The sequence below is a fragment of the Vidua macroura genome, chromosome 7 (assembly GCF_024509145.1).
Source record: "Vidua macroura isolate BioBank_ID:100142 chromosome 7, ASM2450914v1, whole genome shotgun sequence".
NCBI lineage: Eukaryota > Metazoa > Chordata > Aves > Passeriformes > Viduidae > Vidua > Vidua macroura.
In genome coordinates, this window is record NC_071577.1 from 18,909,207 (window position 1) to 18,933,844 (window position 24,638).

The 24,638-nt window shown below is 38.5% G+C and overlaps 1 protein-coding gene across 4 annotated transcripts in view; it reads left to right on the plus strand.

Moving 5' to 3' along the window:
- The first annotated feature begins 17,569 nt into the window (after window positions 1-17,569).
- LNPK (lunapark, ER junction formation factor) overlaps window positions 17,570-24,638 on the plus strand; it is a 41,761-nt gene continuing 34,692 nt past the window's right edge. Inside the window, exons 1-4 of one of the 4 annotated variants that reach the window (XM_053982717.1) lie at window positions 17,570-17,654; window positions 21,427-21,508; window positions 22,746-22,790; window positions 23,957-24,144. In XM_053982717.1, coding sequence (XP_053838692.1) covers window positions 21,482-21,508; window positions 22,746-22,790; window positions 23,957-24,144 — 260 coding nt within the window. In that variant the 5' untranslated portion in view covers window positions 17,570-17,654; window positions 21,427-21,481. Of the gene's footprint in view, window positions 17,655-17,686; window positions 17,779-17,809; window positions 18,349-21,426; window positions 21,509-22,745; window positions 22,791-23,956; window positions 24,145-24,638 lie in introns of those variants that run through there. The other 3 variants (XM_053982720.1, XM_053982719.1, XM_053982718.1) reach the window with 3 other exon arrangements.

Consider the following 24,638-nt stretch of genomic DNA (forward strand, 5'->3'; position numbering starts at 1 on the left):
TCTCTCAGTTGTTGCTATATTTAGTTTTCTGTGGGATAATTTACATATACCTGAACTGAATTCTAACTCAGGTTAGCAGAAAGAAAGAAATGAAAAAGACTGAAAAGAAATCCCTAATATGATCTGCATGCAATTTTTTTCTAAGCAAAAAGGAAAAGAAAACACTTCCCTGTGGAGATACAAGGATATCCATCCCTACGCTTTATAGCAACAAATTAGATCCGGTGCCAGTGACACCTGAAACAAGAGATAGCTTTTCCTCAGAATAGACACTTTGATGATACTTTGAGTGGGAACAACTCTCAGTCACACAAAACTATCCTACATATGTAAAGGGCTTTAAGTCAGGACAGATGCATTTTGCAGACCTGTACGATGCTCTGATCCATGTGAGGGTGTGGCTCAGCTGCCCCCCCACAAGGGGGGTTTCCCTGGTTTCTGCCTTGCACCTTAGTAGCACCACACCCTGGTTTCTGTCTGGCTTTTGTCAGCAGGAACCCCAGACTTGGGTTATCCAAGCGAGAGAAAACTCACTGCTGGTAACAACTGTGTAATAAAGTTGCAAGAAACAGTCCTCAGTGGGTAAATGCAGGGATCAGTTCACCTCTTCACTGGCAGTAGGGAATTATATAGTGAATTTTATTCACCAAGGTCACATCTTCAGCTCCATAAATGAAGAAAAGCTGTCTGGACTTGAATATGTATAGATGGAAGATGATCACTATCATTATTTCAAACATTTTTCTGTCCTTACAGTTCTCAATCTGGGGAAATAGGCACTGTGGGAGAAGAGGGAGGTGTAATGGCAGGGAAAGGATGGTTGTGGTGTGTTCAGGGAGTATGAACCCTGTGGTGTTTTCCTCTGGGGCAAATGTTTCCCCCCATAAGAACATGCCTGTATGTGGCAACACTGGTGGGAAAGAGAATTTAAATTTTAAATTCCACTAAGCAATCAAAAGACAGATGAAGAGAAATAGCAAGTGGAATCAAGAATCTGGCTTTTGCTCCATTTTGCAATGAAATACCTTATAGTGGAATCAACCAAGATGTAGATCAGAAGTAAGAATCTAACTCTGAGTTCTTTTTGCTTTCCAAGATTCAAATACCATTCATTAGTATTAATAACCTTTTGAAACCAGTTGATTTTCCCTGGGTATCTCTTTCACAATAGACAGTTTCATTTGCAGAGTCAACACATGTCAGTAATACATGAGGAATGCAGGATAGAACAAGTATTTCACAAAACACAGCAACAAGTGACATGTGCTTGCTTTTCCTTTCTGAATATATGTTATCAGTTTGCTTCCTGGATGTCTGTGATATTTTCAGACTTTCTAACTATGCATTAAAAATCTAGACAAGCCATTTGTCCTTTTTGTCTTTCAGGTGCTGATTTTTTCCTGGTAATCTTCATCTCATTATTATTTACTTACTTGTATTTCTTTAACAGTAAATTCTGATTTATTTGCTAACATAAATTAGGTGATGTATGGTTATAAAGCACAATAAATTCAGAGATTATATGTGCTACATGAAGACTTATTATAGGCCTTCTATTTCCTGTAAGTTCATCTTTGACTATTATTGTTTCTGTAATTAATACTTTAAAAGACTCTGGTTTATTTGCATTTACTACTGTCATAAGGCATCATTTAAAAGCAAGCTTTCTATTATTTTTTCCAACACAGTTGTGATGCATTGATGCCTTCCTGTGATAGCTATGAAATTTACTGTTCAGCATTTTGTCAGTGTTCCATTTCATGACACTTCAACATCTACCTATCCTTGTTTTATTGGCCTTTAACTCTTTCCCCAGTAACATATCTCCTAATTCTTTCAGCCAACGTTTCTGACCCACCAGCTACTTTAATCAGTTTTTATAAAGACTAAACCCGAACTCTTATGATGGTCTCTAGTGCCATATGTTGTTAAAAATCTTTTTCTCTGATAGTACCTGAAATGGAAATACAAATTCTAAGTATGTACACTCTTCCTGAAAAACTTCCCTGAGATACTAGTTCCCTTATAGAACGCTGTGTTTCATAACTGCATTTTGAAATGATTTGGTAAACTTTCTCAGGAAATGCAGAAGGCCTAGTGCAGCTTTATTGCATAGGAGCTCAGTCTGTTGTCCATAATAGGAGTTTCGATTTATGGGCAAAAATGCTCTTAATGACACATATGATTTCAGCATACACATTTGCTTTTGATTAAACTCTGTAACACATTGGTACACCCATGTAGAACTGACATTTGTCTTTATGAATCTCATGTAAAATGACACTTTGAGTCATGCATAAGGAATTTACAAGAAGAACATGACAAAACAATGTCCTTTTTGTGAATAGAGCCCATATTGTTAGCTTTTATTGCTTTACCAGTAATACATAATTAAATATGTCTACAAAGTCTGGCTTTGATCCGGGGGCTTTCTTCCCTGGGTTTAAGCTAGATACAGTTCCTGTACCCACGATACGACTACATAGTAGGTAAGGTTTATGCCCAGCCTGTACTTTTAAAACCAACTCTCTTGTGAATTCATTGTTCTCTAAACGTAATCCCAAAGACCAGTTTAAAGCTACAATGACATTAAGATTTTGAATCAAAAGGTCTAAAAAGAGATTAAGAGTGGAACATGATCACAGATGGACGGCACAGAACACAGCAGTTCCCAGTTACTAAGAGACAGTATGTCCCATGGAGAATGTCCCTGCACAGCCAGGCTGAGATACCTGTTCAGAACCACCAAACCAGCTTTGCTCCAGGGCTCCCTCCACTCACACCATAGCTGAAACTCATCCCCAGGGTAGTTGTGGAAAAGTTGAACTGGGGTAAAATAATGTGGAATTCTGTAGAAATAGAGTGGAGGATGTATTGAAAATTGTTTGTGAATCTTCATCCCTTCCATGTCACTGTTTTGCCATATATGTTTTAAACTAAACAATTATCAATAACTGATACTTATTTTTGTTTTAGCTTGTCCTGAGCAATCTTTGCTGAGAAATTATATGGGGTAAATAAGAACACTTTTGAGAGAAGGCAACTAAGTGTATTTTTTTCACAGTGAGATGTAGTTTGATTTTCAAAGCTATTCAGTATCTGGAGTTCCCTTCATAAAACCTCTGAAGGAAATAAATATCTATTATATTCTCAACAAAATTTAGCCTCCATTGCCTCTATTATATTTTGCTTCATCATATTTACTTTCTAGGGCTAACTGATTATTACTATTTGATTCAGACTTCTTGAGCAATTAATGCCTCTTAGAAATTTTGAGGTATCTGCATATGGAACCTGATCCTCACACATACAGTGACTGCAGGTATTTTGAAATATTTGGACCAAATTCCCTGTATTGAAAATATTTATAGCAGGACAGGCAAGAGAGCCATTGGAAGAAAGGATTCAAATGCTGCCAAGGAGAATGTGTTCAAGTACGAGATCATCTGAAAAATCCTGTCCCATACTTCCAAGGCTGTACTGTCTCACTTGTGACCTTAGAGACAGCCAGACTGTGTATGGCAAGGTGGGGAATAGGAAAGCTGGTGGCAGCAAAACGGAGTGAGAGAGACATTAGTGTCACAGCTGAGACATCTGCATCAAACTGAGACATTTCTGTATCACTGTAGAGTTGTTTTTTCTAAGTCGGATGGATGGGAAGAACCAGAGGCTGGGAAATTCAGAAGTACAATCAGAGGCAAACTGATGAGTGTTCATAGTCCTCTTTCTCTTCTGGGGAGAGTGTGACAGCTCTTACGTAAGATCTCAGACTCCTCAGAGCAGCAGCCTTCTTGCAGAAAACCATTGCCAGCATGGCCTCTTTGTACTGCAGGAAATTCAAGGGTGTTTGATGAAGTTAAAACATTCATTTATTTTTATGCTCAGGGTTCAATGTTCAGTTTTCTAATTTTCTCTAGAGAGACAACCCATGGCACTAGCTCTATTGGTCTATGGCAAAAGATAGAACCTAAAATGGTGCTGATGGCTAAGCTTGATGGCAGAAGAGGAAAACCAAATGAACAAGTGAAAATTAATTCATGTCTCCAGGAAAACACCTGAATTTGTGCAATTACAGCCATCAAACTCTCTGCATATGAGTTTGAGTCTTCAGTTTTGGTGCTGCAAATAGTACTTCTTAGAGCCAATGTTTCCCACACCTCCTAGAAGATTGCACTGTCCATTGTCCCTGATACTCAGACTTACACTGTTCACACCCAATCATCCTGTATCTGCCTTTGACCAATGTTTGAAAAATTTAAGCTCTTGTATTAGCAAAAAATATGTTGCTTTTTCTAAAGTAGAAAAATAAACCCCAATCTTAAAGCCTTTTGTCAGACAAACAACTTAAGACTAGCAGAGTCGTCCTCAAATTAGGTATGTGCGTTTTTCCAGTTTGACCAATAAATATGCCTCTTATTTCACACCTCCTGAGTGGCAATGTGCAAGGGCTTAGTAAATAAGTTCTCTAGAGATCTATCTGCAGTGAACACAGTCCTCTGTCACATGGCAGACCTGCTTGCTGCACTGCATTGGTAGATTTTCAGAGGTGCTTTGAATAAACCTTCCCCTTTCACTGCAATTGTTGCTGTAACTATGAATCATGTAGATCCAGGCCACAGGGCTGAGACCTGAGACATATGCATTTCCAAGCTCCCAGGTTTGAGCAAACAGTACAGGACAGGAAGGATGAGGGTACAGGAATGCCTGTGGAGGACTTTTTGTGTGAGAAGAATGAATGTGATGCCAAGAAGACTGCCTTAAAAAATCTTAGATCTTCACATTTGCTCTCAAATGGTGTCCTGTAACCTATTCAGACTATAAAGCTCAGTTTTTGCCCTTCACTGTTTTCTTTGCCATCTAGATCAGATCTTCCAGATATAGTCACAGCAACATGCTATTGCACATAGTGCTCCCTCTTGACTGCATTTCTGTGCTTATTCTGTCTTATTTTTGCTTTATTTCATTGGACTTGCAGTGCTTTTAATTTTTTAAAACCCTCATAACAGGGATTACCTATTTATCATAATTTTACTTGATGAACAAATATATTGCTGGTATAATGGAGAAACATCAACTTAAAATCTTTTGATAAGAGAAACAGTACAAGCCATGTGACCATTCATTTTTTTTTTAACACAGTTTCTTAATTCTATAGGAAGCTGCACTTTGGGTTATTCCCTCTAACTCCCCAAGAAAGCAGATTGTATGTTGCAATACCACCTTTTTTTTTCAGTGTGTAGCTTCTTTTTCCAGTCTATTAGTTCAGTTTTATTTGGCCTGGATTCAAAAATGTTCTGATTTTAGCTTCATTCTTTTAATTATTACAGTCCCTACTGTATTGATAAACTGGTCAACTCCTATTAACACTGCAATAGTCTTCAGATCAGGCATTTCTTTTGCTAGGTGAATATTTTCTAGAGTCCAAGGGATGCTGAGCTACTTACACCCCTCCTTGATTTGATTTGTGGATATATATCTCTCTGTCATCACATTTTTCCCTTGGAGTTTAGGCATCATTGACACAAATAATTTTTCTTTACTTTTTTTCTGCATCAAATCTATTACAGGACTTTCCTCATTTCATAGACTTTGTAGTTTCTCATAACTCTTGGTTCTCAGGTTTTGTGAAAAGGAGGCAGGATGCTGAAAGTTGACAGTGAATTTAGGGATGACTTATTATATGTCTTTATATGCAGGTCTTTTGTTACTATTATTTTTAATTGAAGATGTGTTTCCTCTTCTTAACATCTTACTATATAATGTACATAAAGTGGCCATGGGAAAAAAAAAGTAATAGACTAAAATTTGCCTGGCAGCAGGAAAAGCAATAGACTATACAACAGAGATATGTATTATGTAGTGGAAAGCACAAGATTTAATACTAGTAGTTTAAAAGAAGCTGCACAAACAGTTGTCTCCTTCCTTATAGAAACATGAATCCACAAGCAGCATGTGTGACATTTTAACAGTAGCAGTTGAAGCACATGTACAAAACATGAGGGCTAAAAACACTTCCAGAAAGACCGTGGTTTTCCCAGAGGAAAATTTTTGTTGCACTAATGCCTGGCACTTAAAATTAAAGACAGTTTAAGAAATATGGATAAATCTGAATCAGTTATTTCATTAGGAATATTTGTTTTGTAAAGATTGCAAACATACCTGTGATTTATCCTAGATAACTCACACTAAAATTAATAGCTAAGCCTTGATCTGGTATTTTTTGATAGAATAACAAAAAAAGAATTTTTCAGCTTAATTTGAGTGTGGTATTTCAAAAGAGTGTGAGTATTTGCAAACTCAGAAAAAAAAAAAAGACCTTTTCATTAATCCATCCTTTTGGAAACAGTCACACTAACCCACAACCACATACAAATACAAAAATCCTAATGGGACTATTTTCTTACTAAGCCTGTAATAGTTTACATTCACCTAATGGCCTGGGGTTATAAGCAAACTACTCAATTAGAGAATTTAGGCTGGTTGCCCACATATTTTAGAGCAAATTATCCCTTCTCAAATGCAGAACCCCCTATATAAAATGCCTAAACAGTCTTTCCTGTTAAAAAAGCAAAAATACTATTCCCTAAATTCCCACCTTGAGTCTACTAAGTATTTCTTTTTACGCTAGTGTAGCCATTTTATGGAGAAATATTTGTTTTTGACTCACATGCCTCAACCTAGCCCCTTTTGTTGGAATTTTTTTAACCTATCAAGCAGCTAAAAAATGCTAATGCACTTGTGTTTTTTTTTTTTTTTTTTTTTTTTTTCTCAGATTAAAATTTTAAAGAGCAGTTTCCCACTCTCCTTATTGGTGATACTGGAACACAGAGGTCTTCTGAAGGCCTGAAATTTTGAAGCTTCCAGGATAAGATCTCCCTCTTCTAAGGGCATTCTGAATTTGAATTATCTTTTAGCAATTACTATTACTTCTACTTCTTTTTTAATTTAAAAGAGAGGTTGATGCTTTTAACCTATAAACACCCATTAAAAGTTCCTCACCCTATTATACCAAACTGCTGCTCTTAATTGTATGCAGCTGGGTGGATCACTGAATTCTCATGTCAAAGACAAAGATTTAAAAAGTACAATTAATTAGGTATCAACTCCTCATAACATACTCATTTCTGACATGTAGATAAGTGGTTTTCCCCATGTGCTGGGAATTAAAGTCTCCCTTGTAGTGTTTGACCACAGCAGGGCAAGACCAGCTCAGACCCAAAGCAGGTGACCAGTGCCATGAAGCTGGTTTTGGCACCAGTCTGGTTTTGAGCCCTTCTGTGGATGAAGGGGTCCCAACCTCTGTTAATTCTATTTTTCATGTGTTCTCCTAGTTAACCAAAATGACTTTCTGGGAGATGTAATGTGAACTGAAGGGATTATTGGTTGGTGGACGTGTAAGGGGATGAGACACAGACCTTTCTGGAAACGAAAATATTTTATATACGTGCCATGAGTGCTGTCACAATTATGAGCACCAGAGAAGTGCCCTTTCTCTTGTTTGAGATCTGGGGTGAAGAATGAGGGTGGCAGCTCTTACTCTAGGATCTCTCTGAAACTTAGAAAGGCTTGTTCTGGGATTCCTATCAAGAGAGAAGCCTTGTGCTCTACCATAGAGGTTGTAGACGTCCTTGTACAAAATTCTGCTGAAGTCAAAGAGCTCATCTGAAGACAAGATTTCATTCAAAATGTGAAAATGTATGCAATGGGATGTTAAGTTAATAACTAAAAAAAAACCCTCGATAAAGATGAGATAGTGAGGAAAGTTCTGAATGTCCAAAGATGACTTTAGGGCAGAGGAGTCTTCCATTTTTGACATGTTTAACATTTTCAGTTCTAAGTGCCTCCATTTAATGCCTCAAGTAGTCTACTCCTAAAAGTCAGAATCTCTGGAATTTCTTCACTATGACACCCAACACAAGCTGTTGCTTTGGAAGGCATGGGTGTTACAAAATTAGATGGATGGGACAATCTCCCAGACCAATGCACAGTTCAGATAATGCAGCAGCAAAGATAAAAGCATATGGCATCCTTCAAATCTGCTGGTCTTCAAACATTGCGAGGGGCAAGAGTTGAAAGAATAGATTAAAATTGTCAAATAATTAAGATGTGTGTCATGGAATTAGCAGGTTTCAGTCCTGTATTAGGGGTGGACCCCTACCACTGTGTAGAACCCTAACAAGTTCTGGGGAAGTATGCAGATAAAATGTCCCACTGCGACTGATGAGAGATTAGGGTATAATTTCATGCAACACTCGAAGAATAGAGAAAGCATAATTTCTAAATTGAGGAAAGCATGTGTTAAAGAACAAAAGATGATGCCAGTGTAATAAAAGCACTTAAGTACAGTGTGAAAAAGCAAATAATTATTATAGCTATATAGAAATTTATATGTAGTATCAATATTATAAAGCTACACTAATTGATTAATTAATTAATGCATATGCTTTTTCTGCTAAAGAAGTGTCTTCAGGAGAGTTTTAAAATCAGTAAGCTGCAGATGGCTAGTCCATGAGCAGGCTGTTCCTTTTCTTAGGGAAATCAACAACAGCTATACCAGTGGGGAGTCACATACTCAAGAAAATTCTTATCATCACCAGAAAAACAATAGGCAAATATACTTCATTTTCTCTAATGGGCTCATTAAGCAGAATTTATTGTATTAAGATAGAATTTCCTTACAAAGAATATGGTAAATTACTTAAAAAGCTAAGATTATTATCAAAGGAATATACAAGTATTTCATGACTCAGGATCAGACCAGAAATTCTGGAGCAAACTGGGTAAAACCAAAATGCCCAATCTATCCATGTGATAGAATTTGATTAAGTTTTACTGTCTTTTTACTACAATTTCCAATTTGATTGGCCCTACTAAAGCTAAAATTGAACTTCATATACAAAGCTTATGTGGTTATGTTTGTTATTAGCATTGTCTTCCCTGGAGATATTTGGATTTTGTTTAACTGAAAAATAAACAAGTTAAATGCTGAATTGCCTGGCTAAGACAGTTATATGATGTGGTCTTTTCCTTTCATTATAAAGATTGTGAGTTTTGGGATTCATGTTTAGGAGTTTGTGGTTACTTTACTTTAAATCTAATATCATGGACATATAATGGTTTTTTTCAATGTTCTGCTTTTTTCATATAAAGTTCTGTGTCCTGGCCAATTTATGGCCAGACTTATCCAATAAACAACTTTGTAGGAATGCATTTATAGATTGTTAGAAATATGTGTGGTGCCTGCCCTTTTTTCAGCAATAATGTAATGATTTATTTTGACTGTTAATTTTAAGCTATATTATAACAAAAAGGGAAAATAATTTACGTACATCAGAAGTTATTTTCCTAAAAATTAGGAAGAAATAGGAAGATGCACAGGTCAAGATTAAAAAAATACTTAGCAAGTATGAATGAATTCCTCTGGACTTGACATTTAAACCCCCTTAATTTTCAAAGGTTAGACAATTAGCACTTGCTGAAAATCAGATCCCTTGCAGTATCCCACCTGAAGCCTTTCTGAAAGTTTTCTTAGTAAATCAAAGAATAAGCAAACAATTCAAATGGGAAAGCCTATTATTTGTCAAAGCATATATCAGAGAGGTATAATTTACTACATTATAAAATAGGAGAGGAATAATTCTGCTGTGGAAGCTCCCAGGAATCCTAGGATCTAATTTGCTAGCCATGGGTCATTCAAGCATAAAACTGAGACAGCACCAAGCTGTATATATCCTATATACAGGGAAAGAAGCAAAAAGCATCCATCAAGAAGACATCAATAAGACAATACCACTTAATTTTCAACGTGCCAAATATTGTTATTTTTCACTGGTCTTCTCAGTGTACTATGGTGTTAGAACTCCAGTGAAAATGAAGGGAGGTTGTGATGATTTGAAAAGCAAGCTGCTAAGACAGGCAGCTAACAATGAGAGTAACCAAGTTTTCATTGTACTTTAGGGTAATAGGTTTGAGATTAGCACCTATCTCTCTTAAAGTGAAGATAATTAAATGAATATGTAAAACTACTATTCCTCATAAAGAATTTAAGTCAGTGGCAAACATAAAATGCATTACAGCAATTTTTTTTCTGATTTTCTGGTATGAAAGAATGGATCTAGTATTGATAAATGTTTATCACTTAGTAAAATAACCCAGGTCTAACAAAAAATATATTTTGCCCTAAGATAAAAGTCCTAGACTTCACTACGTGCTATTTGTATTTTCTAGTAACTTCCTTTATTCTCAACAGGACTCAAATTGATGTTCTACTTCTGATGGAAAATCAGCCTTTTCTAATGCATTTTATTCTGGTTTACTTTGCCTAAACCCTTAAAGTTTTATTCCATTTTCTCTCTTTCCCCGTGCCTCATCTGCATTTTACCTTTGACTCATTGCACCTTTATCATTGACTTTGCTTTTCGTTTGTTGATTATGGGTCAGTTTACAACTGGAATGTGAAGAGTACCCTGAAAATTTGCAATGAAACTCCAACACACACTGCTCCAAAATGCCAATTCCCAAGTGTGTTTTTAAAACTCAAGACACATTAATTTTATCTAAGCACCTCTATGTAGCCAAAAGAGGCTTGAAATGATTTTGAATACTATCATTTGAAGTTATTGAAGTAATTACAGTAGAAGTTCTGTTTTTTGTCCAACTTCTAAATGCATTTAATGAAATAAATTCATTTTGAGAAAGGGACTATTTTGGACATCCTTCTAATGTAATTAATTCAAGCTCTGTTTCAGACATTTATTAGTATGACATACCATGAGAAAATAATTTTGCCTGGGAGTTTTGCACATGATGGCACTGTAATTTCAGATCTTAAATTTTCTAAACTTGAAGCCAGTAATAGTTGTAGCAAAGGATACTCAGTAGCTGCAATATGTTCAAAAATTCTGAACACTTGCAAATTTCACATTCTTTGAAAACTTATTTGAAAATCACGTATTAAAAGACTAGCAGAGTTTATACTATTAAACATGAACACAAAGCAACTGTTCATTGTCCTTCAGCTTGCAAGATATATGTTTGCTTTCATGGGGAGCCCTAATATTTGTCATCTTTAACTGAATGAAATCACAGATATTTTTACATGTGGATTTTATTATAAGAATTGGTTTATAAGCCTGCTATTTAACATGATTCTATGAATTACGAACTGTGATTTTATTTCTTTTATAATCTCTGTAGAGCTTGCCATTACTTTTACATGTCTGTGTCTGGCATTATGCACCTTTGAAATTGTGCCAGAAATATTTATTGTCCTATTTCTGGCATTCTGGGACTCTTGGTTCCGTTTGGTTTCCAACCAGAACAAGGCTTATTAGCAGATCCAGTTCTTCATACTTTACTGAAAACAATTTTATATGTAAATTTAATACTTCATTAAAGTAAGCTCTTGTAACAATCAGGAGTATGTATGAAATGCATTCAATGTAGGTAATGTTCTATCTACCATTTGAGCAGTTATCAAAAGCAAAATATATGTACTAATTAGAACTTTCCTTCTCATTGCCTGTCTCCTCCAGCTTGACTAATAAGAGAGCATTAAAATGCAGTCAGGTTGAGCAGAAATGGGACACCCTTCCTGTACTTGCCTGTGCTCTGCACACGCAGGCAGTGCCCTGGAAAGAAGGCTTGCTGCAGTGACAACAGCACATTCTCATTCACCCCTTGAATCACATTTACTTGGTTCCAAATTCCATTATTCTTAATCAAGTAAAAATCCTGTTAAGGTCAACAGAAGTTCCATTCAAATTACTTCATAATTTGGCCCTCGTTTTGTTGGGGTAGTTTCAACTTTGCCCAGTAGGCACAACCATATTAAAAAGGCTTTTGGAAAGTATTCTTTATTCCATTTAGCTTCAAGGAAATAGATGTTAATAAAATTTAAGGATGTACTTACATGTTTATTAAATAGGAGGAATCTTGTTGGATCAGAACTCTAATTTGTTTAAAGAGCAAACTTCTCCAGGAAGCAAAAATGTAACTGGCGTAGGTATTAGTACAGCTCAAATACTTTTAGTGAGAATAATCACGCTTTTATTTGGAAACTAGGTAAAATTGATTTAGTATGTTTTTTTTTTACAGAACATTGAGTTATTGTTTATATAGTAATTTTTATAACTATAAATATAAATTACTCATTATAGCCATTAAAGGGTCAGAAGCTTGAAGTTATATTTATCACAGAAGGGGAGGTACTTGCACATATATAACAACTGCTTCTAAAATTTCATACATGATCTGAAGCATGACTTCTCAGAGGCAGAACCATCTTTCTGCTTCTCATGCAACAATTTCACACTAGGCTTCTTCTTTTTGTTCATGAGATCTTAATGGCAGAACATATTCACTTCAGCATTTTATAAGAAATCACTTGCCTAATTAATTGTGCCACAAAAATAATCCAAAGTTTAATCATGTTCCTAAACATATTGTCAGAGATGTATAGTACTCAAATTAAGAAGAGCCTCTCATTTCTACTTTATGCTTGACTGCCTTCCAAGTATATAACAGGGTATCAACCAAGAGGTTTAAGACACAAAATGTAATTAATTAATTAATTAATTGAATGCTTTTAAATGTTTACGTTTGTGACAGAGAAATAATCAGTAAAATAACTCTAGAAATAATAACAGTAACAATTGTAATAACAACTAACTACATAGTTATTAAATGTTACATAACAATACCAACAGTAACAGCAACAGTAACAGTTACCATGACAATAACAAAAGTAAGTAGTACTAATAATAATAGCAATATTATTAACCAAAAGCAAAGATCTTAATCACAACAAGAATACTTTATGGAGTGGAAAAGTTGATCTTGGCTTTTTCTGATGACTGTATGCAACTGCTAAGAGATTTTTATATGAGCCTTTCACTTGATATTACACCTTCTGCCCTGATGTATTATAGATTTCTTTTTAAGGTAATAATTTTCTGGCAAGAGTCACAAGGAAAGAACTGAATGAAAGTGATCCAAATGCCCTACGTGATGAAATACCAAAAGGCTCAGGGAGCTGGAGGCAACTGTGAGAATACAGACACATGAGTACTCCAAATACTACAGCTGGATCAGAACATCAAAAGAAGCATATACTATTGCATATGAAAAATTAAATCAAAACTGGGATATCTTTCCCAGTGCTGTTGTTGTAGAACACATTTTTAAAGCACATCTTGTCAAAATATGTCACTGAAGTCACCCCAGCCTAGGAGTTCCACCTTTTTTGTATGCTCTGAAATTATTTGAATGTCAAAAATGAAGCACAACTTATTTGCTTAATCCAATTTTAAGCTTTCTTGCAGCTACCAATTTATATCAGCCTTCAGGCCTCAACTCCTTCCAGCTCAGCAATTCCTTCTACTAGGGCTCTATCTGTCCCTTGTAATATAAGCATTTTTTCTCTTGGTCTTTTCACAGTCCCAGTCCTAACTGGAACTTGCAACAAAACAAGACAAGAAAATAGTTTGGAGTCATCATAATCAGTCACATCTGTTAAGAGCTAAGTAGAGGCTTTTTTTACTCCAGATATGCCCACACAAAAGTAATGAATTGCATATGTATTTCCTTGCACTGGTAAAAAAGAATTTCTTTCTGTATTGCTTTTCCAAATATATTGTAAATAAAATATACATAAACATAATTATATTTTTCCCAAAGCTGAATTACATAGGGCATTCAAAAATGTGTGTCAATTACCATGTGTGTGTCATTTATGAAATACCAGCAAGCACTCATTCTGCTCAAGATGCAGAGAAAACAGATTCCAGGCCTCAAGACACGTGGTCCATTGTTGACCAGATTAAATTTTGGAGTCCACTAACACCACTGGCTGTGGCACCTTCCACTGAGGATGGGATGTCAGGATGCTGCAGCCACCCAAAGCCGGCACCACCTTTATTCCACCAGTGGTGGTACAGTGGCTTTGCAGGTGGAGAGCAGAGTGAGGAGAGCCTGGATAGTGTCCCAAACAGCTTGGGATTGTGTCCCTAACACTTTGGGATTGTGTCCCTAACAGTTTGGGCTTGCTTTAATCACCGCCGTGCACACAGGGCATGAGGAAGTGGCCTGGAGTGGCTGTGCTCTTGAGGAGTCCCCTGTGGTGTACAGCAATGAGCACAGAATGGCCAAGGCACACCAGGGAACTGCGCTACCCCAGTTTCAGCCTGAGCAATGCAATGTACAGAAGCACCTAATTCCCAATAACTGGGATGTGAAAAAAATGGTGGGATGGCACAGAGTACAGTCACAGCATGGGCAGTGAAGCTCATGGTCTTTAGGCTATATACATACCTTCATCTGCTGCAATCCATTTGCAGTGTAAACAAAGGTTCTGTTTCCCCATCTAAAACTCCCCAGCATCCACATGGCTCCACCAGCCAGAGACGTCCAAAAGGGTCCATTTTAAATTAAAAGCCTCAAGTAAACACAATTTGGCAATACTAAGTTTCTCTTAAAAAGACAGCATTTTCCAAATAATGTACAGACCCATATACTGATTTAGAAAAATAAATTGGACTACTAGGCTACATATATTGGTAAAATATAGGAATGCTACAAATGTTACCATGGAAAAACTCTTCTCAATAGCAGTCTTAGGATGCAAGATCAAAACATTTTAAACTAAGCTTATTGTTTAATTTTAAAATAAGTTGATTGTTCAGTGTTCTGCATATAGAGGGACTGAAAGTGCTAAATGCCGCCTATGATGCTGGGGAAAATTCTGAAGATGTACTCTGCTGCTAGAGTGGTAATGCAAAGTCAGGTTAAACACTAATCCCACTGATAATGAAGGATTTTGAAGGGAATCTATTTAAGAGTTTTAAATACTCTGTAGGGGGCAGTTTTGAACCAGATTAATGAAAGTTTTAAGCTGGCTGATTCAAAGTTATGTTTTTATACTCAGTTTTATTATCTTCAGCAGCTACATGGGCATAATTTCTTTTTTTTTAGGTAGATCTTGGTGCTTAAGCAAACAGGGAGCTGCATGCTATTGTATAACATCACCCAGCTGAGAGGTTTATCTGCATGTAAGGTTCAGAATGGTAGCTAACAGTACTTTTTTAAAACTACCAGTTACAGAGATCCACAACTGAATAGCAATGATTAGAACTTCATGGCAGAGGCCTGCATAAAAACCAGCTCTGCAAAAGACCCCAAGGACAGAAGAAGAGTTTGCAATCTCCTTCACAATTCTGGTTCAGCCAGAATCAATTTTGTTGTAACTTGAAAGTATTTATGACATTTCTGGAAAAGGAAGAAAGCAAAAAAAAAAAAAAAAGCAGCAGATTCTTAGAGACACTAGTACTGCCTGCAGCATTTCCAAATGCTTTTAAACATGGTATCTTCATTATTTGTATTTATTTTAAATGGATATGATGCTATACCATGGAAAAAGATGTCAGCACCCTTCAATGTGTTAGCTTAAAAATTAAGATTTAAATCAGTGTCTCTCCAGCAACATACCACTTTGAAGTATCAAAGTCAGAAGTGGACTATTGATCTGAAACAAAAAAGAAAGATATCCTCTCAGCAAAGTGATAGTCATTGTTACAAGGATTTAAGTAGAAGTGGCTCTAGAGTGCAACCTGAAGAGTAGGAGAGGCTGAGTCTTTTTTCCACTTGGAAAGGAAGGAACAGTCTAGGCCTCAATGAGAAAAATGAAGTTGTATATGTAGGTGAGCTCTGTAATCGATAGCAGAGTATTTCCAGTAGAGTCAGTGGCTCTCCATTGATCACCACTATCTTGATTTGAATGAAGTGTCTTGAAGCCAGTTCTAAACCATGATTTACAGCTAAAGTTGTTACTTATCTGATACTGTAATCATGTGAGCAGCAAGATTCACACTGAACACTGGTGGGAACTAAACACATCAACTTCCCAATGTCCAGACTAAGAATGAATGCTTGCAGATGATCAGACTCAGCAGCTCTACCACTTAAAGCTTGAAGCTGATTGCGTTGCCTGGACAGGTGGTGGGATATCTTTTTTGTCCTCACCTGGTCTAAAAGCTTTTCCTATTCTTTTTGAGTTCATGTACAGGATGGGATGAAGCAATTTTCTTCACACAGCCCATATGCTGCTGTGTTTTGTGTTCTGTGACTAGAACAGCACTGCTGACACAGCAATGTTTTGGCCATTGCTGAACAGGACTTGCACAGCATCGAGGCTTTACCTTTTCTCATGCTCTACTCCTTTAGAGAGTAGGCTGGGGGTAGGCAACAATTTTGGGAGGGGAAACAGCCAGGACAGCACACCCAAACTGGCCAAGAGGATATTCCGTACCACATAATGTCATTCTCAGCAATAAAACTGGGATTGCAGAATAAGAAGGTGGGAGGGGGGGTTTGTCTTCCAGAATCAACAATTGCTGGAAGACTTGCTGGGCATCAGTATGCTTGTGGGAGGTGGTTAGTTATTTCCCTTGCATCACTTTTTTTTTTTTCTTTCATTCACTTACTAAACTTTCCTTTAATCCAACCCATGAGCTCTCTGACTTGCCCTAGTATCTCCCCCATCTTCCTGAGGGGGTAGGAGCAGGAGGTTACGTGGGTGTTTACCTTCTGACAAGGGTCAACCTACCACAGCTGGGAAAACCCCAACATTTATAGGCTGCATTATGATGCACTGTTACATACAAGAAGTTCAACAATGCAGGGTCAGCTGAAGATGTACAGCTTTTGCATAGCAATTTTTACTACAAGGCACTTGGAAGGACTTTCTTCCACATCTATGCGCACGCACTTGTGTCAGTGTAGTGGTAAAACTTCTGAACAGGGCATGTCAGAAATACAGTGCAAACAGAGCAAGTATTTATTCTCTGTTCCTGTATCCTGTCGCCATGAGGCAAGGGACGGGTGCCAGCGACGTAAGAAAGCTGATGGAAGTACAGCACCAAGGGAGAGGACATTGTGATTACAGTAATGGGATTTAAAGACATTCAGAGTTCTGCTTCTCTCCAAAGACACATGCCGACTGGAACGAAGGGGACGGTGAGAGCAGCCCTGTGCCGTGACTCTAAGGGGACTCCGCGCCTGCCTGCAGTGCACACAGCAGCACGGCGCCTCTTTGTCAGCACTGCTTCATTGGCTAACACTAGTGTCACGAGGCCTGCAAACCTCCACGGCAGTTTGACCCTCACGTTCCTCCGTTTTTGCATTAAAACACCTTTATTTTCTGTAAGAGATCAGCGACAGCCGCAAGAAGACGGGCTTGCAAGACGGGCTTGCCGCCCGCGGTGCCGCCGGCGGTGAGCGCCTTCCGACACCGGCCGCCTGGACTTGGCTGGGCAGAGCCGCCCGCGACACCGCCCGGGCCGGGCCGTGAAGCGCGGCGGAAGCGGCGCATCGGCACGTCACGGCACGGTCGGGTGCGATCCGGTACGGTTCGGAGCGGCACAGCACTGTACGGAGCGGAGCGCGGAGCGGAGCGCACACAGAACCGCCCAGCCCCGCCTCAGCCGCCGCCCTCAGCGCGGCCCGGTCCGGCCCCGCCCCGCTCCAGCGCGCCCCGCGGCAGCGAGGCGCTGATTGGCTGCCGTGCCCGCGCGGGGCCTGGTGGGAGCAGCGCCCGCGCGCCGCGCTCCTCCTGCGGCGGCGTTGGCGGCGGGCGGGATGCGCGGCCCGGCCCGCGGCAGGTACGCGATGGCGGGGGATGCGCGGCCCGGCCCGGCCCGGCCCGGCCCCGAGCGGCTCCGCGGTGGGAGAGGGGCGCGGGCTGGCGGGTGAGGGGCGCCCGGCGCTCCCCATAGGAGCACTCATGTACCGGCCCCAGGGCAGGAAGCGGAGCAGGGCGGCAGGTGCCCCCTCTCTCTCCCTCCGGGCAGCGGGGCGGCGTGGGCCGTGGTGCAGCCTTGGAAGAGGAAGCCCCCGTTGCGGGGAAGGGCGGCGGGCGCCCTGGCCGGAAGCGGGGAGCCGTGCGGCTGTCCCGGCCGGGGAGCCGGGGGCTCCGCTGACCTCTGCCAACGCCCTCCCGGCCCGCCGGGCCCGGCGCTAGCGGCCCCTCGCGCAGGCTGCACCGGGTTGGGTTTCAAAAAAGAGCGCCTGACCCACCCACTTCTCGCTCCGTCGCTGTGCAGCCCCTGTGGGAACCAATTTGCCTTTTTAGTTGAGGCTCTAAAAAGCATAGGGCTTCTGTGGGATGCATCCAGACGAAAACAGCCGAAAATGAAGTTTAAATGGAAAAAAGTTTAGTATTTTGTTGTAACTGAGGTGTCCTAGGACAGGCTAGCAGTAGGTGGTGGGTGATGCTCCTGGTTTGGTTTTGCTTGTTTCCTTGTCCGCGGCACTCAGCTGGAGAAACTTTTTTTCGTCCCAGTGGAAGTTTCTGAGGTGAGTGAACTGTGAGCAGAACTAGAGATTCAATTTGAAAAGTAGAGTTTATTTTCCTTGTAGTGGTAAATATCTAAAAATACTTAGAAAAAGTGGAATTACTAAGTTTGCAAAAAGATCTATTTCAAAAGCATTGCCCATTCCTTAAGGGGAGAGGTCTGTATGGCTGTATGCAAGGCCTTGATTACAAGTTTCTAACTTCCTTTTTTTTCTTGTAGTATGTCTTCTCTTGATGTTATTCAGTCTTGAATTTCAGCATGTCAGTTATTAAAATTTACTTGGGAGACTGAGTTTTGGAGGACTTCTAATCTTAAAACATTAACAAGCCTGAAGAAATTTGAGACTGACTTGATAAAAGTGTAATGAGATCATGAAGCTATTTTCTCCACCTGGGTGGATGGGTGTGGATGACTTAGTGGATTTATGCCTCTTTCAAAGGAGAAACTTTTTCTGCTCTGGTTTCTTAGTCTGGTACTTCTTATTTTTAATAAATAACTTGAATGTTTTGGGAATAGAGGAGCTGCTAGAAATGTTTTTTTTTTTTTTTTTTTGAGAGAGTCAGGTAATAAAATTGATAGTAGTGCTTTCTTAAGCTTCTCTGTTCAGTGTTTTTAATGCATCTGTTGTCTGTTTGAAGCCTAGGACACGTTGCAGCTGTCTTACTTGTGTGTTACATCAGTGATAATGTGTGTGGAAATAAGTCCAACTGCTCTACTGCTTAGTCAGTGAAATGCACAGCTCTGTGCTAGAGTGCAGTCTTCAGAAGGGAAAAGTCCTATGCAATAATTTGTTGTTTAGAGCACGGGAAGGAAGTAACTTGTGGATGATCTCTTGCCATGAATAGTAGGATAGATATTAGTGGTAGGTATGTGGAGTGGCAGGTAAGGAGGAAGGAGGAGAGTTTGAAGCAGTTGAAGACACTTTGTGTTGTCATGTCAAGAAGAAGAGAGGGGAAGAAGGAAAACATCTGAGGCACTCCATAGTAATCATAGAAAATTTTCTACCTCCTCACTGAGGATTCAGTGACTGAACTGTAAACGTGAATCTAGTGGCCCTAATCCCTTAATACTTCTTTGGGGAAGGGTTTTGGTAGTATTGCAGACTGGCAGAACAGCATCTGTAAAGCCTGTCATCCTCATAGCTCCTGTAAAATCAGATGCATAGTGACACTTGTCAAACCTGTTTCTCTTCCAAGCATTTGCCAGGTATTTATAAAAAAAACTCGTGTAGCAATAGCACTGTGAATGTGTTATTGCTATAAGTCAGTCACCAGTAGCTCAAGGATAATTTGTTCCCAAAAGATCCTCTAACACTTCTAGTGGAGAGGTTCTCAAACTATGGTTTGAAGGAAAATGGCACACACAAAGGCCATGGGAGCATCTCTGTGTCTCTCTATGCCCACAGCTCAGAGCCATCATTGCTCCTAAGGGCAGTGGCAATGCTAGGGAAACCAGCTAGATTTGGGAGCCTTGTGCTGGCTTCACAGACTTCTCACTTGGCTATTTGACACAGTATCTTTATTGCAAAACAATGTAAAAGCTATCTATGTCTGTAGAAATATCTGGGAAGAAAGTGTAGGCTCAGATCTACTGCAATATCCATAATGCAAAACCACACTTGTATCTGCAAAGTCACGGTTGTGTAAAATTCTTGGTGTTCGATTGTGTGTGTGTTAAAAAAAAAGACTGCTGTTTTACTGAGGTGAGTTGCTGCACTAGTGATTATTTTGAGAATTTGTTCGAGTCCAAGGGGTAATTGCTTTTTCTATATCTCACCCCTTTGTGCTACCAATTTGGCAGCAGTGGAGCTGATTTGCCCATCTGTTCTAGCTTCCTTCTTGTGGCATTTCTGATATGGATTTCCTTATCTTTAAGGATGGGTTTCTGAAACCAGTAGGGCCTATAGTTCTGAAGTCCTTGGCTTTTTTAAAAGGTGAGGAGGTTACCAGACTATAATAGTGTTTGTGCTAGTAAGCAGTGCATATCCTGTACATATTAAATTGCTCTAATGGCCTCAGACAATTTGAAAACAAATTTGGGTTGAAATATATTTTTCCATTTTTGGCCAAAGGAAACTTAATAAGCAAGATAATGATCACTTATATTTCTGTCTACCTAGATCATTGCTTTGTTAAGTGTTATTGTTTCATTCCAGAGTGAAAAAGGTTTGAGTCCTGGTTGGGATTGAGCTTTAGTTTACTCTCAGGGTTGTTTTGAACTGATTACTTTTTTGTTAAATAGGTAAAAAAACTTGTATATTATATGGATGGAGAGAAAGTCTGCCATCCTAAGGTTCAATTGATTCAACTATCTTCTAATGGAAAGCTGCTACAATTTTGTTTCAGGAGCCCAGATCACCAAATTAACATTGTTCATGGGCTCCAGGTTTGTGTGGGGTGAGGTGAGCTGCTCTTGCCCCTTTGGAACTGTTTTAGAGTCATTTCATGTGCTGATGACTGGGTTGTGAGTTGTGCAGGGAAGACCTGCCAATGTAGTGCTTTTGTATAGCAAATGAAATCTTTGAACTTAAAACTGAGCACACAGCACATTCTTGTTGATGAGAGCATAAAAAGGAAATAGATTTATTTGAGAAATTTTCTCATGAACAGGATGAGATGTTAACAGGGTGTTGATGCTGAATGCGTAGAGTTGCAACTAAAAAGGATTACTCGTAGAGTTGCAACTAAAAAGGAATACTGAGTTATGCTTAGGGGCAGCAGAGGAAATAACTGGAAATCAGTATCTTAAATAAACGTGCCCAATACTAAGTTTTAAAAATTGTTTTTCTGCTGGAGTATTTTGGTGGCTCTTTTTGCAGTTCATTTGTGCCTGTGTTTTTGAGAATTCCCTGCTGGTTAGGTATTTTGAAAATAAAAATAACTTTGGCTACATCTGAGCTGATCAACAGACATACAGGATGGCCTATGAATCAGAAAACTGAATTTAAAAATAGCACATAGGTAGATAGCTAGACAATAGCTTTATACAATATTTTGATTTCTTAAGATGTTGGAATGAATTTGAGAATCTTTGATTATGTTGTTAGATTACTCCTAAGTGCTTAATGCTTTATTCCTAGCTGTGAATCCTCGTAGAAGATTGATAGCTCTGCCAGTATTTGTCCACAATAGAAGATGGGTGGATTAATTTCAAGATGGAGGGTAAGTAACATTGTGTAGCAATGTAATAATGTTAAGTCCAGAAGATGGGAGTATCTAGGACATGTTGCCTATTAATGCTGGCTGAATGATAGTGCTGAACCTTTTCTGTTAGTATGTCACTTAAAAGTCCAGTAGTGAGATATCATGACCAAAAGTATTCTTCACTAAATCACTAAGCTGTGAAACTCTGCTGCTGTCCTTCATTTCCTTTGCAGTCCCAGTCTGGCATTGGCTTGGTTAACTTAATACAGTTTTAATTCCTTCTGTAAATCCAAATACTTTTGTGGTGCATCATTGGGATAGAAACTGCAGCATCTGTGACTTGAAAGATTGGTGACCTAGGTAAAAATGGGTATATGCAGAATACATTTCTGGCTGTTTAAACAAATAGTTTGGTAGCTACTTACTCCTGTACAAGTCTGTCTTTCTATCTGCTTTTATTGGTTGTTGAGTGGTGTACTGAGTTTAGGAGGAAGAAGAGGTGTGAGGTTTTTGACTACTCTCCTGGCAGGTGTGAGTTGCTTGAGTCTAGGTTTGCCTTTGCTTATTAGCAATTGACTGCAAAGTCTTCCATACAAAAAACTCCATTAAAGGTGAAACTTTAGGTGGACTGTCAGTTTTGTATAATAGAGACTCACTTTCAGGGTAATGTAGTGTGAGCTATGGTTTTTGAATTTGTCCTGTGAAGGGTGGGGCAAGATTGTGGCTTGATAATTCTCAGAAATTAGGAAAGAGTCCTAGAATGTGGATTTCCAGTTGCTCCTATAGGGAATTTTACTGGTGATGAGAGCCCTTATTTGCAGGTGCTTATGATTTATTTATGCCATGTGTCCTTATATGGAATGAATAGTAATAAAAAGCTGGAATACTCAGATTAGGGCTTCCTCTCTATATTCTCTGTGTTTTGCCTATTTCTGCCACTCATCAATTCTGTTCTTGTTTTGCTTTCTACCTACACATTCATTATTGCTGTAGAAGCATTATAGATTTTCATTTTTTGTGATGTAGGAGAGGAGCTTTCTGGTTAGAGTAATGCCAGCTGTAAAATAGCGATTCATTACAGTCCCTTCTATTTGTCACACTAAAGTAGGAAAACTTGTTACCTTTATGTAAAATAGATAATTTATTAATCTATTATGGGTATGTCTTTTTCTTAGGAAACTGTTAATGTACAGTAATCCACAAAATACCGAGTTTTTAGAAGTGAGATTAATATCTTTGTTCTTTCCCTTGTAAGCAGGCAAAGCCTTCCACTGTAGAGGTATTAGAAAAAATAGATAAGGTATGTGTTTGCTTTTTGGTGTTTTGTTTGATTTTTTGTTTAGAAATATACGTCCATTTTGCTGGCCATGTATTTCTCTCACATTAGGTAAAATACTCCCATGAAATGTTAAATTATTTTGGTAATTATTCCAGTAGTAGAGATTCTGCATATCAGAGGAATTGTTATAATTTTTCCCCCTTATTGTTTAGCCATTTAAAAAATCAATACTGTTTAATAGATAGTGGGAAACTACAGGGCAAATATTTATTTAGAGAGCCTGAAATGGGAATGAGTATGAAGCTACCTTGATTAAACAATTCAGTTATAACTAATTGTTTAAATCCCATGTAAAGGAAAGTGTCACTAATGCAAAGTTCCATTCATCAGGTTGATTAGAAAAGCTTCAATGTATGGTTTTATGTGCAGAAGTTATAACTCTAGTGGTAGTTAGTAAGGTCAGAATAACCTGATAGATTGTTCAGTAATCAATTGTGATTTTTCACCGGTGTTTGTGACAGATGTCTATACCCTGTGGGGAAATTAACTGTTTTGAAATATGCTGTTGATATGTTTGTTTTCCTTTTAATGAAACCGTGAGTACTTCTGTGTCACTTGAAATACAGTCAAAATGGTTATCATGGCAGAGCATTGCTTGATCACTTATTGATATAGCAGAAGCATCATACAGATGTTCATGATTTCACTCTTAATGCGAGGAAAGTACGGAGAGAAAAACAAGTAAAATGGTGGAGTGGTTCCAGCGATTCACCATGTTACTAAAAAAGTGTCAGAGGCGTTTAAAATTCCACAGGTACCTGATGAAAGCTTTAGAATGCCGAGAATGGTTAGTAGTGACTTATGTGATAGTAAAGACTGCCATTCATAAGATGCTGGTATTTTTCACTTGTCCCAAATATACTAATGCATTACAATTGTGGAAAAGCGCTGTTTTTTAACTTCTCTTACCAGTTGCTAATAAGGTGCAAGTGGCCCATATCATAGCCAAATTAGTGTGGAGTATTTATGCTATGAAAGTTATCTTTGGGCAAATATTGTCATTTATCAAAGAGCTGCTCGACTTTTCTAATCAAGTATCAGATTGCTAGGGCTGATTTTAGCAAAAGGCAGCTTAGTAAAACCTCTTACTAATTGCACTAATAAAGCTGAACCCTATTTATTTGCAGGAAATACAGACATTAGAAGAATTCAGAGAAAAAAATCAGAGGCTACAGAAACTATGGGTTGGAAGGCTTCTTCTCTACTCCTCACTTCTTTACCTTATTACTTGCTTAATTGTATATTTGTGGTGTCTTCCTGACGAATGGACAGCAAGACTGACAATGACACTTCCATTTTTTGCATTTCCATTGATGTAAGTAAATATGCCTTTTTTATTTTCTAACTGCTGTCGCTTTTATAAAAGGAGATGGAAAATACATCTCAGCAGGGGTTTGGGTTTGCTTTGACAATTCTTGAGATGTCATAACTTGCTGAATTTTTTCTTCTAAAATAGATTCAAGTAGTTAGGCAGATACTTTCTTTCAGGAGAATGTCTCTCATGGGTCTGGGTTTAGTATAGAACTTAGTCTTATCATCAAAAGATAATAGCATCTAAAGTTACTTGACTTATCAAAATCATACTGGGTCTAGAGAGCTGTGTCTGAGCAGCTGTAAAGTAATTGAGTATAAGGGTTTTATTTTTACTCTATTTCTTGGGTTTTATTTTTACTGCAATTTGAGAAGTAACATTACTATACAGAAGTAACCAAAAGTATGTCACCTACATGTAAAATGTGGTGTATAAACCTGGGAAATATACAAGAATGAATGGAGAAACTTACTTTCATGTGTTAGGTGACTATTAAC